The 14,078-nt window shown below is 43.3% G+C and overlaps 1 protein-coding gene across 7 annotated transcripts in view; it reads left to right on the plus strand.

Annotated features, from left to right (window-relative positions):
- Window positions 1-14,078, plus strand: part of SYNE2 (spectrin repeat containing nuclear envelope protein 2) — a 573,116-nt gene that overhangs the window by 211,970 nt on the left and 347,068 nt on the right. For all 7 annotated transcript variants that reach the window (XM_068254236.1, XM_068254237.1, XM_068254238.1 and 4 more), the window contains 4 exons: window positions 271-435; window positions 4,056-6,848; window positions 8,358-8,450; window positions 12,510-12,676. In XM_068254236.1, the coding sequence (XP_068110337.1) occupies window positions 271-435; window positions 4,056-6,848; window positions 8,358-8,450; window positions 12,510-12,676 (3,218 nt within the window). The remainder of the gene's footprint in view (window positions 1-270; window positions 436-4,055; window positions 6,849-8,357; window positions 8,451-12,509; window positions 12,677-14,078) is intronic.

Below are 14,078 nucleotides of genomic sequence, written 5' to 3' on the forward strand. Positions count from 1 at the left end.
GGGCCCTCAAGTACAAAACAAGACTGTGGGATTACAGGAACGTCTTATTTAGGATTAGGACTATAGTTAAATCATCACTCTATTTTTGCTTTAACATGTTAAACATTGTATTGCCTTTTTGAATACCTCTTCTCTTCTTTTATTTTTATTTTCATAACCAGCAAACTTCCTAATATGTCTCCCATTTTAGCCTAAGAATTGTATTTGAAACCGTGAAAAGTAGTGAAAGTTTCTGAGCTGTCAGTCCGTGTCTCTCTTGTGGCCTTTCAGGATGCGGCGCAGACGCTGGGAAGCCGCGTTGAAAGACACCGCCAGTACGACAGCCTCTTCGCTGCCCTGAATCACAAAATGACAAGTTTTTATGAAGAGGTTCTTAATTTTACCGGCTCATCACGGGAAAACGCAGCATGCGAGCAGAAGAGGCAGAAATTACAGGTGCAATTGTCTGAGATAATACATTTCTCGATAGAACATTGCTCAATTAGGAAGGCTCCTGGATATATAACCTTTCAAATACACTTTATTCAGGAAGAAAATTGTCTTGAAACAGGATCGTTATTTTTTTTTCTTTCTTTTTTAGCTTTTTTTGCCATTTCAAAGAAACCCCTCTGCAATGCATCCTGGGTCATTTATCAAAGGGGAGGAAGCTAGTAATAAAGTCACAAAGGCAAATACTAATGTCTTATACACGTACGAGGGAACATGGGGATGCATCTACCAAAAAAATCTTCTGAAATGGGATAGTTATCCTCTTACTCTGTTCAGCCGCTTTCTCCACAAAATTGTCTATTTCTTACATCTACGCTGAGATGCTAAAAAAATCATCCTTTTAAAGGGATTTTAGCAGCTCCTGGTTTCATGTAGCTGAAAGGGCTGCCATGTTTGAGAAATTAACCCCTTCTGCTCCCTTTTCACTGCCATTATCCAGGTGTGAAGTTCATCAAGTGTGACTTGTCTTCTCTTCTCCTATATGTTTAACCACTTGCCGACCGCGCACTCATAACGCGAGTCAGCAGAGTGGCAGCTGCAGGACCAGCGACGCAGGCTAATTAATCAGGAAACAGCTGCTCGCGCGAGCGGCTGCTTCCTGTCAATTCACAGCGGGGGGCTCCGTGAATAGCCTGCGGGCCGCCGATCGCGGCTCGCAGGCTAAATGTAAACACAAGCGGAAATAATCCGCTTTGTTTACATTTGTACAACGCTGCTAACAGTAGCAGCGTTGTACTAGATCAGCGATCCCCGGCCAATCAGCGGCCGGGGATCACTGTCACATGACAGGCAGGAGCCTGTTACAGGCTGCACAGGACAGATCCGTTCCTGTGCAGCCTCCAATCTCCGGGGAAGGGAGGGAGGAGAGGGAGAGGGGGAATCCTGCGGTGGAGGGGGCTTTGAGGTGCCCCCCCGCCAGCCACACGCAGGCAGGAGCGATCAGACCCCCCCCCAGCACATCATCCCCCTAGTGGGGAAAAAAGGGGGGCGATCTGGTCGCTCTGCCTGGTGCTTGATCCGTGCTGGGGGCTGTAGAGCCCACCCAGCACAGATCAGCGAAATCAGCGCTGGTCCTTAAGGGGGGGGGGGGGTAAAGGCTGGGTCATCAAGTGGTTAAAGCACAGTCTTCCCCATCCTCCCCTCCCTAATGCTTAAAGGACAACTGTAGTGAGAAAAATATGGAGGCTGCCATATTCATTTCCTTTTAAACAATACTAGTTGCCTGGCAGCGTTGCTGACTTATTTGGCGGCAGAAGTGTTTGAATAACGCCAGAAACAAGCATGTGGATAAACGTCAGATTTGACAATAGTGTCAGAATCGCCTGATCTGCTGCATGCTTGTTCGGGGGCTATGGCTAAAAGTATTAGAAGCAGAGGATCAGCAAGAGAGCCAGGTAACTGGAATTGTTTAAAAGGAAACAAATATGGCTGCCTCCATACCTCTCTTGTTACAGTTGTCCTTTAATGGGCTTGTTTGATTGTAGCTTGTGGGCAATTAGGTCTAATTAGAAGAGTCATTATCTGCCTTCCATTTTCTGTTACTTGCAACCGCATTGCGGATGGAGGAAGTAGAAGAATACTGCCTGTATTTAACCATTAGATGTAAAAAGATTAGGTAAAATGATTTTTTTTTTTAAATGAGCCATAGCATGCATTTTTAATTCGCTATTGAGCTGCCGTGGGAGTTAAAAATAATGCTTGGTTCCCTTTAAAGCTTCATGCCTACAGTTGCCAAAATTAGGCTTTCTATTAGGGGTATATGCTTTTTGAAGAAAAAAAATCATTATATCTCAGTTTTTAGACATTATAGTTTTAAAATAAAATGTGCTACTGTAGATAGCACCGACACATATTATTTGGCATTTGTCCTGGTTATTATAACATTTAAAATATGCACCTGGTTCAATTTATGGCAACAATATTTGAATTGGAAATAAGTGTATTTTCTCCATTTTGTGGTTTTGATTTCCTCATTGTACTCTATTAAAAATTACAAGCCCTTTTTTTGTGCGCAAAAATAACATTAAGGCTGCTTTCACAGTGGGTCGTTACAGCCGCACGTTACAGCAGCCTGTATAGCAGCCCAACTCACAGCAATGAAAAATCAATGTGCTGTTCACAGTGCTAACGTTGCGTAGTAGTATAATGCTGCACGTTAAATGAAAGCGCAGCATGCTGTGCGTTATACTCCTATTTAGCTGCGTTACACTGTTTGCACATGCTCAGTAATGTCTATTTTTTTGACGCATGCGCCGTTTTCATTCTGTCAGTATAGAACGAAAACGGCGCACCAAGAGACACATAACGCGGCTCTATTTAACGTCCAAATTTAACACCACCTTGCGTTGTGTTAGGGGCACGGTGTGCCACCTTAAGGTCGCACAGAACGCAACGTCTGTATGGGAAAGCAGCCTGATACTCCCTCGTGGCATATATTTAAAAAGCCCCTAAAGTATCAACTTATGTAGTGTCTGCTAAATCCTGCCACTTTGGCAATTTTTTTCTTTTACAAGTGTGTTAAATGGGGCAGGGGAATGGGCGGAAGGAGTTAATGGGCATATTAGAGATATAGTTAAATTATTTTGAAATTTTATTTTAGTTTTAATATTTTTTTTTTAACCACTTCATGTCCCCACACTATTCCTGTCTACTTAGAATGCAGAATCACAGCATTTGTTATAGCAGGAAGTGAAAGTGTCTGCCTGACTAGAACTTGTGATCATTCATTAAACACTTTGCTTGGTTTTGGGAACACATGTTCCCATTTACCAATCTGTGCACTATCCTGCGGCACAGGGGGCACGTGCGCTGCTTGTCACCATCCAGAGACAAGTAACTACATCTCTGGGAGCCTATAGAGGCGGAACGGTTACGTTTCTAAACATAATATAGAACTATGGAATATCTAAAAAAAAGTCATTTGTAGAAGTAGGAAGATAGATACAATTCTCATCAGTTTATTTTCACTTAAGTTTCACTTTAAAAGATAGTAGTGGCTGAGAAGTCCATGAGACCTCCGCTAATTGATAAAAATCTACCATCCACCATTTCTACTTAAAGATGAACTCCAGTGAAAATTATGCAATAAAAAAAGTGCTTCATTTTTACAATTATGTATAAATTATTTAGTCAGTGTTTGCCCATTGTAAAATCTTTTAAATCCCTGATTTACATTCTGACATTTATCACATGGTGACATTTTTACTGCTGGCAGGTGATGTAGCTGCTGCTTGCTTTTTTGGCAGTTGGAAACAGCTGTAAACAGCTATTTCCCACAATGCAACAAGGTTCACAGACAGGAAACTGCCAGGAAAATGGTTCTCACAGTCTCCTGTGGGAGGGGCTTCACCACAATATCAGCCATACAGAGCTCCCTGATAATCCGTTTGTAAAAAAGGAATAGATTTCTCATGGGAGAGGGGGTATAAGCTACTGATTGGGATGAAGTTCAATTCTAGGTCACGGTTTCTCTTTAAGATCTGACCTGTATAGCTAGGCTGATATCATTGAAAGACTGCTGATGTAAACATTTGTGACAGTTATTGTTCCTTGTTTTCTCCTTGTAGATACTGCGGGATCAGTATGAAGTCTTACAAATTGATATGGCCCAAGTGTCTGAGATAGCTGAGGAGGTAAAGCAGAGCACCTCTTCCCCTGGAAACACCAGAATCCAGGAGGCCCTGGATATGTATCAGTGTAAAATGAGAGGGTGTTTGGAACGACTTGACTACCTGAAAATAGCAATAGAACTGCCTCCTATTGAGAAACCCAAGAAAAAGAAATCTAAGAAAGGGACGAAGAAGAAATCAGAGCACGGTGTTCCGTCAGCTTTGGAACTTTCAGTCCAGTTTAGTGAAGAGCCGGTCATACTACCTGCAACAGAAACTTTAGTGATGTCTCCAGTACAGTCCAGAGGAGAAGCTGAATTTGAACCATCAGTGGAACCTGCACCAATACCTTCAGTGCAATCTTCTGCATGGCCTACAGAAGAACATGCAGTTGAACCTTCAATGAAAAAAGTAGAAGCTCCATTTCAGCCACCAGAAAATTGCTTTGTAACACCTGCATTAGAGCCTTCAGTGCATCCTGAAGCAAAGACAACAGTGCAGTTGCCAGAACAGTCTACAGACCAACCTAATGTAGAGCTTTCAATAAAACCTGAAGCAGGTCAGATAGGAGCACTTACAGTAATTCTTGCAGCAAAACCAACAGATTATTCTTCAGTGACACAGGTGGAGGAGACTTCAGGGCAACCCACTGTAGAGATTTCAGGGAATATGAAACCAGAACACGTAGTGGCAGGCCCAAAGGGTTCTTCAACACAGATTACAATAGGGTCTTCAGTGCAGCCTGTTGTACAAACCTTTGCTCATCCTGTAGCAAAACCTTCATTGTTTCCTGACTCAGGTTCAATACAACCTGCCCAAGAGCCTTCAGTGCAACCAAAAGTAGAGATAGAAGAGCAGTTGTCAAAAAAATCTACAGTGCAACCTTCTGTGGATCTTTCATTGAAACCAGAAGCAAATCAAATAGGAACAGTTGCACTTAACATTGCAGCAAAACCGACAGATGAGACTTCAGTTAAACTTGTGCAAGAGACTTCAGTGCAACCCACTGCAGATCTATCAGGGACTATGGAAGCAGAACATTCAGTGGGAGGTCCAAAGGGTTCTTCAACCTTGGTTACAGTAGTAACAACCCTTGTACAACCCTTAGTCCAACCTGTAGCAAAACCTTTATTGTTTCTGGACTCAGAAAGTTCATTACAACCCGCCCAAGAGCCATCAGTGCAACCTACGGTAGAGATAGCAAAGCAGTTGCCAGCAAAATCTATAGTACAACCTTCTGTGGCCCTTTCCATGAAACCAGAAGCAAATCAAATAGATACACTTTCAGTTGACGTTACAGCAAAACCGAGAGATGATTATTCAGTGAAACTTGTGCAGGAGACTTCAGTTCAACCCACTGCAGAGCTTTCAGGGATTATTGAAGCAGAACATTCAGTGGGAAGTCCAAAAGGTTCTTCAATAGCGATTACAGTAGAGTCTTCAGTGCAGTCTGTTGTTCAAAGTTTAGTCCATCCTGTAGCAAAGCCTTCATTGTATCCTGACTCTGAAAGATCATTACAACCTGCCCAAGAGCCTTCAAAGCATCCTAAAGTAGAGATACCAGTGGAGTTGTCAGAAAAGTCTACAGTGCAGCAACCTGCTGTGGAGCTATCAGGGACTATGGAAGCAGAACCTTTAGTGGGAGGTCCAAGCAGTTCTACAGTGCCGATTACAGAAGAGTCTTCAGTGCAGTCTGTTGTACAACCCTTAGTCCAGCCTGAAGCTAAGCCTTCATTGTATCCTGACTCAGAAAGCTTATTACAACATGCCCAAGACCCTTCAGTACATGCTAAAGTAAGTCCTAATCTTCCAGCAGAGCCTTTTGTGTTACATGTGAAAGAGCAGTCAGTGCAATATGAAGCTCATTCTTCAGTGCAACCTATAGCAGAGCCTCCAGTTCCACATGCTGCTAGACCATCATTGCATCCCACCGTAGAGCCAACACTGCATCCCTCAAGAGAGCCTTCAAGTCTTCTTGTTGAAGAACCTTCATTGCTTTTTGCTGCTGAACCTTCAGTTAAACCAGCTGCAGCACCTTCATTGCATCCTGTAGCATTGTCTTCATTACATTCCACTGCAGAACCTGCAGTACAGACTGCAAAGGAGCCTTCAGTTGAAGCAATACAAACACCCACAGAACAAGTTAGAATTCAACCAAATAAAGAATCTTCAGTGCATTCTGTTGCAGGTCTATCAGGGTCACTAGAAGTGAAAGTTGCAGAAAAGCCTGCAGTGGAGCCCAAGATCCATTCCACTGTTCAGCTGGTGGGACAGCCTTCAGTACAGTATACAGGGGACATTTCTGTACAAAGTACAACAGATCGGTCTTCACAGCGTACAACAGACCTTGCAGAGCTCTCATTAGGTGTGCCTACTACTACTACTTCAGAGGAAATGTCAGAATCATCTGCAGATAAACCTCCATCTCAACCTGTGCAAGACAAAATGCAAACAGGAGAAACATCAGATTGTGATGCAGCTAAACCTTCGGAGAATGTATTGCCTAGTACATTGGAACATCTAGTGCAAGATGTCACTGAATGTATAGCACAAGACGTAGTACTAGGGGAAGTGAAGGATGCAGTGGAACTTGCAGTGCAAGATAAGGAGCACCAAGTACTTCCAGCTCAGCATGTATCTGAACCGCCTAAAGTATCCCTGGAAGAGTCTACAGACCAGCTTTCATTGAGCACAAGTACAAAAGAGAAAACAAAGGAGAGGAAAGCCTCCAAGGGCAAGAAAAAGAAGAAGGTAAACTTCAGTTTTCTGTGCGTGAGTGTGTGAATGTTTGGTGTGCTTGCGCATGCATGCACCTTTTTGAATCTTCATAAATCTGATATGTTTTTTTCATGCAAATCACAGAACTATAGGTAATGTCACAACAATCAAAAGTCCAACTTGTTAGGCCTACTTGTTTGTTTATTGAAAGAAGAAACACAAGTTCTGTATTTGTGCATTGGCAAAGTGTGCAAACCTTTGCTTTTTGAAACTGGCAGCCCTCTTGGGCAGCAAAGAAAACTACTCAGTGCTTCTGGTGATTGTTGTCCTGGATATCAGCTTGGAGGAATTTTTGCGCATTTCTTCTTACACCAGTGAAAAGCATGCAGTGTTGTACTGAAAACCACGTGTTGTTATAGCTACCTGTCTCAGCTGCAGTCTCTTTTCTTGCATCTGCCTTGCTGTCACTAAGGCTGCCTTCTTCTTGCATAAATCTCCTGTTTGTGCACCTTCAGCATCAAATGAGCACCAAATGCAGGAGATGGAGATTTTAGAAGAAGGGAGATCATGGCAACTGGGAGAACAGGGACTGTAGTGTGAGAAAGACCGGTAGCTAAAACACCACCTACTTCTCTGTGCTACTCTGCATGGAGGTAGACCTGGCTATACAGGGAAATGCAGTGAAACATGGCATTACTGGAAGCATGGTATTACTATTGTTTGGGCTCCTAAAAGTGCTCAAATGTCCTCCTAATGCTGCTAATAACTGCTTTGTGTGGGAGGGGGTGGTTAAGGGTTTGGTACCGGGGGGAGGGAGGGGGGGGGGGGTGATGCCTACAGTGTTAAAGGGTTAGCCATCACCAAGGGGGTTTAAAGCGGACCTGAACTCAGAACTTCCTCTCTGCTCTAAAGGATATACAACAGCACGATAACCTTTAAAATAAACATTTATTTGTTACAGACTTATTGTTAACATCCTGTGCTTTCAAATGAGCTTATCTGCTGTGGCAGTCAGCTGACACGGGAAAGATCTAATTACAACTTGTGATTAGACACAAATGAGGGGGAATTAGACAGGCTAAACTCTCTAAATACATACAGGGTGCATTTCCCTATGTTTTCCTTCTGCCCTGTACAAAAGTTCAGGTGCACTTTAAGGGTTGGGCATCACCAGGTTGTGGGGGTTAAGTGTTATGCACCACCTAAGGCATCAGTGGAGACGGGGGTTAAGGGTTAGGTATCATTAGAGGAAGGGTTCTGTGTGCGAGTAGCGCTAGGTTAGGTCATAGTGAAATATCAGTAAAGATTACCAATATTGTACTATTTGAATTTCGGTAATTTTACTAATATTCTACTAGTGGCATTATCCGGCGCCCTTTTTTCCAGGTGCCTTTATTACCTGTAAGCAAATTCACCCCACTCACATTTATATATATTTATATAGTTATCATGCCCTGTTACATTTAGAGAGCCACATTTAGCCTGAGGAGACTTTCAAAGTATTTAGTAAAATGGTTCTATATATACTCTATATATTTCCAGGGAACTGTTCCCTCTTCATCTCAAGTCAAGAAAGCTTTGAACGGAGCCATTTCACCCGTACAGAAAACTGACCCTCTGAATCATAATGTAGAGGTAAGTCATCAAAGGGCTCTATTTTTATTTTGTATTGCAGCTACAGTAATTTATTTCTCATGCTGAACAGCAGAGGGCAGCAACACTCAAGTTTGTATTTGATGGTGTATTGAGATTTTTAACTAGCCGTCCTTTGCCATTGGTAACTTTTGATTTTTATGGGGGGTTTTAGTGAAAAGTGGCTCTAGAGCATTGCCACAAAAGATTTTTGTTGCGCAAGATTGTAGTGTTATTTTATCTTTTGTTCTTTTTGTATTTAATACTAACGTTTTCAGCTTATGTCATGTTCAGGGGCGTAGCAATAGGGGTTGCAGAGGTAGCGGCCGCATCGGGGCCCTTGGGCCAGAGGGGCCCCGAAGGGCCCTCCCTCAACTACAGTATTAGCTCTCTATTAGTCCTGTGCTCATAATAATTACTTCTATAGATACTTTGAATAGTGGTAATCATTAACAAGCTGTTCCCCATCCCCTTCTTGCACCTCTGACACTGTAGTTGCCATTGGCAGGTTTTTGGTGCGCGGTATTAATTGTTATGTATAGAGTGCTTGGGGGGCCCCATTGTAAAACTTGCATCGGGGCCCACAGCTCCTTAGCTACGCCACTGGTCATGTTGGCAAGCATCAAGACTTGTATCCTAAAATTAACGGGCCGTAGTTGAAAGGCATAATTTAAGCCACGGATTAAAGCCTAACCCTAACCAACCTAACTTTAGACAGAACTCCAGTCACTGATCTCCTTGTCATACTAAAAAGAGAGAGGGTACAGACTGGAGTGCTGTGCAGATAACATCTTGATGCTCTGATAGTGTGTTATAAAAACAACCAGTTAAGGGGTTTCTGATCAGGTATCCTCGGGTCTGATGCGTATGTCACGACAATGCCCGCTTCCTCAGAGACCTCTTGGGGTCTCTGAGGAAGCGGGTGTCTGAATCACACGCCTGAAACAAGCATGCAGCTAATCCAGTCATACTTTAGTCAGAAACATCAAATCTGCATGATTGTTCAGGGTCTATGTTTAAAAGTATTAGAGACAGCTGATTAGCAGGACAGCCAGGCAATGTGCATTGCTTAAAAGTAAATAAATATGGCAGCCTCCATATGTATTTTAGCTTTGGTTCCCTTTAATTATCCCGGTTCAATCAGAAAGGCTTAAAAACTGCAACATCATAGCCTAGTCTAAACATCACTGGGAGGGGGACAGGGTGGCGGTCTACCCGCCAATATAGAGCAATATACTGTATATATATATATATATATATATATATATATATATAATTCATGTGTGTGTGTGTGTGTGTGTAGCTACACCCCTCCCAGTGATGTTTAGCCTAGGCTATGGTGTCACTCAGCCTTCTACCCCAGAGCACTGTGGGGGGTTTGCTGGCGTTACTGCTCACAACACAGAGGAAAAAAAAATAAAACATACCTCAGTGATGCATCTTTCCAGCAATAAATGTGAGAATGCAAATCCGGGTGAGGTATGAGTTTGCAATGGGCACTTGTTGCAACTGTAACGAATCACAGCCTCCACTTTGTGAACCTCCAATACCAGCTGTATGCACTGCACTCAACTATGCAACACTGCAACAATCCTGTGGGTAAGATTGGCATATACACAGGGGTGCTGATAAGGGGTGCTGCTAAGGTGTTTGTGGCCCCAAACGGCACATCACTTGCTCGGCCACAGGTATGTTGCCTCCCGAAACAAAACAACAAAAAGGTAACTATCCCGTATGGGTAGGTAGCCAGAGGTATACACACCCCCAGTATAGGTAGTCACCCCTAGTATAAGTAACCAAAGGTGCCCCCTATCCCTATAGGGCATTGGTGTCAGTGGGGGTATGTAGCGTCCTGCTGCCTCCCTATCCCCAACACTCACACACCTGCGGAGCTGCAACCGGAAGAGAAGAGAGCAGCACACAGTAACCGTGTGGCACACTTCTAATGCCAGACATGAGCAATGACCTCACTTCCTCATCTGTAGTGTACTCTGTGGTCACTGCGCGGTTCTACCCTCTGTGCACACTGCTGCTGATCTGAGCACTGTGTGTGAGTGAGGGGGAAGCAGCGGTGGCCATACAAGGCTCAGGCAGTATGGGAGGCCCCTGTTGTGGGTGAGGCCCCAAACTGCAGCTTGGTTTGCCTGGACCTACCCGCACCCCTGCATATACGTAAAACCCAGAAACCTAATTTCAAAGGTGATACAGTATTTTGGCATCTGAAGGCCGGCTTTGAAACATGATGTAATAGTTAAATGTGCGGTTTTTAGTTGCGAAATTCTAAAAGGAAAAGTCGAGAAACAAACAAAATATTTCTGCGCCAGTCTGGTCAGTCTTCTCTATATCTCCTCTGGGTTACTGTATGGTTTTGCAGTTCCATTAGCAAGCTTGCTCTGCTTGTTAGATGGACCCAGGTAATGAGATTGTGCTATTTGTGGCTTTGTGAAGCTAAGGAACACAATGTGATTGCAGCTTGTACCAAAACACCTTTCCTAAAATAGCAGAACACAGACCATGCTCTGACTGTGCTCTCCCCTCCAGGAGTCTCAGCCCACAGCCTGCATTCCCTTCTGCTAGATGATGTTCTCTTAGCTGTATGGTGCCATCCTGGTCTGTGAGTCAGTGGTGTGAATCCACCATGCAAGGTGCACAGAACTCTCTGTAGCATTTATTCTTTGTGGAGGTTCTCCATTTGGTGTATTCCTTGCTTTACATTTGTAACCATTTTTAAAGGGAACCAAAAGAAACCTACCCGCCCCAAAAAATAAACACAACATAGATGGATGAATTCACCACACATCTGAGAGGCTAGGTCAGAGCCGGTTCAAGGTGAAACATTTGCATCAGGCGCAGAGATTACAGGAGCAGCATGTTTGTACTGTGTACACTAACAGCATGCAGTCAGAATAGGAGGAGAAGAGATAGGAGAGCGAGGGGAAGAGGTCATCATTGGGGAAAAGCAGCTTGTTGTGCTGTGTGAGGAGTCTGACAGTGAGTGATGAAGGGGGAGGCAGGAGTGTTTCATTTGACTTGCACAGCTGAAGGGAGGAGGTGGCACTGCTGTCCTGACTGAGGAGGAATGGAGGGCAGCCGACTGGCTGAGGGTGAGCAGTTTGTTTGTCACAGACTCGCAACCAGCCAGCCAGTGTGTTATTGTGTTTAACTGCAGCATGTCATGTTTCATGCTGTTGCATACGCTCCATTGCTGACTGAGAACTTTAAATGAAGCAGAGTAAATTGTTGGGTGCTGAGCGATCATTTCAAATTGGGGGGGAGGGAGTGCGCATCCTCACAAGTTTTCCTCAGGCAGCAAAAACTCTAGAACCAGCCCTGGGCTAGGCACACACTAGGCAGAAATGCGAGTGTTGCAGAAAACATTAGCATTTTTGCCGCTAATGAAAGTCTACTGGGCCTCATGTAAAAACACATATATGCACGTTGTAAATTGTGCATTTTTGAAAATGCACAACTTGCTGCATGATTTTCAGAAACACATGTAAATCACATATAATCAGGGCGGAGCCAGGAGGACACACGTTAATCAACATCCTAGTACTCTCGACCCCGGGACATGTGAGAGGTGACCGGGACCGGACTGGAGCGGTATTGTTATATGCAATTGTTCAAGTATACCTATATACGCAGTTTTTATTTGGGGCCATTTGGGCGCATATTAAAACGTTTTTACACTCTGAAAGTTACATGGTTATTATAGGTGCTGGAGAACGACGTTGAGAGTGTTATGCAGAGTTGAAAGAAATTATCCGGTGAGCAGGGGATGAAAGGGGGTTTGTGTCAATCCCCTTATTAATGGTGGTAGTTATTATTGTAATTATTTACTATTACTATTTAGTATTTATATAGTATTTGTAATCAATCCAAGGATTGATTGGGCAGCCTTGTTGCGGGACTACTCCTCCCAAAACAGAAAAGTTAGTTCTTGGGTAGAGCTGTTTTTTTGTTACTGTTGCATAGACATTCTTCAGCGATCTTTGTCTGTTCTCTACTTCCTGTCACTTTGCTTATTAATGCAATTTACCATGCTCTCCGAATGTCTGGCAGGATTTCAGCGTTGAATCCGTTCAGCGGAAGATGACCGTAGATGCGCCGTCAGGCAGCCTGATAGGAGTCACTGAGGTGAAGTCGTTAGAGGAGCCGGCAGATGTGAAGGAGGAAGAGGCCATTGGTCAGCTGCGGAAGCTGCGTGGAGATTGTGAAGCCTTCAGGAGGTACGTTTGGGTCGCAGTGTGAAGCCCTTGATGTGTTAAACGCTATTCGAAGCGTATGCATGAAGACGTCTTATAAAGATTGCAAAACCGAATCACAGAACCATTAACGGAACAATAAAACAGGCTCATTTATAGCTTTCCATAGCGGAAGATAAACCGCCTGTGGAGGAAAATGTTCCTTCCTGAAAGATTTCACATTTTTATTTGCTGGATTATTAGAACGACAAAAAGCATGAGAAAACCTGCTTTTTTGTCATTAGAAGTCTTTCGATTTAAAGTGGAATTGAACTACAGTATTGGAATTGATGTCTGGTTCAGAACCGGGTACCAGTACTAGAGAGGGCCAATGTTTACATGAAATACATTGATTTACCCTTCATAAATCTCCTTTGCCTCTTGACCCGCACCCTGACGTTCACATGGAAGTGTCTGGTAGTTCCCCACCTCCCCATGTGACCACGCCCCCATTCTCTGCCAAGACACTCTATACCTCATGTGTTCAAAGCTGTGGTAATTGTCCCTGCTGGGATTATCTCTGACTTCCTGTCTACGGGGTGGGACTACTTTACTATCCTCAGGAGAGTAAAGTAATTATTTATATTAATCATCATACTTCCATTCGAATCTGTCCACTCTAGGTTGCCATGGTCTCACGGATGCATCATCTGAACTTTTTTGACATGTATTACTAGCTGCAGACAAAAATAGAGATTTTTTTTTTTAAATATTTAAAGAGAACCTGAACTGAAAATAAAAAGTCAAAATAACCATACACAGGTCATACTTGCCTCCCGTGTAGTCTACTCCTTAATCTCTTTCTCCTATCCTGCGTCCCATTTGTCCACTGTGATCAATGGATTTCTTCGTCCTCCATTTTAAAAATGGCCATTACCCCATAACAGCTTCCTGGTCAGCACATTGTTAAACTGTAATATCACCCACTTCAGCCATAGGGAAACATGGACATTACCTTGCACATTCAGTTGTAACTGACAGCTGCTGATAAATAACTGACAGCAACTGGTATAGTTCAGTTCTGACAAAATATTGTCAGAACTGGAAGGGATCGCTGTAAGAAGAAAATAGTGAGCTTCTGAGAGGAACTGTCAATGAGGTTAGTATGTAATGTTCATTTGCAGCTGTGTCATGTCTTTATTTTAAATAATTTTCCTCGCTTCAGGTTCCCTTTAAGTGCGGATTGACCTGTATATTAGTAATATTTCAAGTCAGATTTTTTTTTTAATATTGAAAATAGGGTTAAAAAAAGAAACTCTGTAATAAATGTACCCTAAAGATTAGTACTGAACTGGTCTGCTCTGTGTGCAGTTTATAACCCACCTGTATTGAAAATGAAAACCAGCAGGGTTAGTGCTATGAGCAGGCCCAGATTTACTTCACAGGA

This window comes from Hyperolius riggenbachi, chromosome 9 (genome assembly GCF_040937935.1).
Source record: "Hyperolius riggenbachi isolate aHypRig1 chromosome 9, aHypRig1.pri, whole genome shotgun sequence".
Lineage (NCBI taxonomy): Eukaryota > Metazoa > Chordata > Amphibia > Anura > Hyperoliidae > Hyperolius > Hyperolius riggenbachi.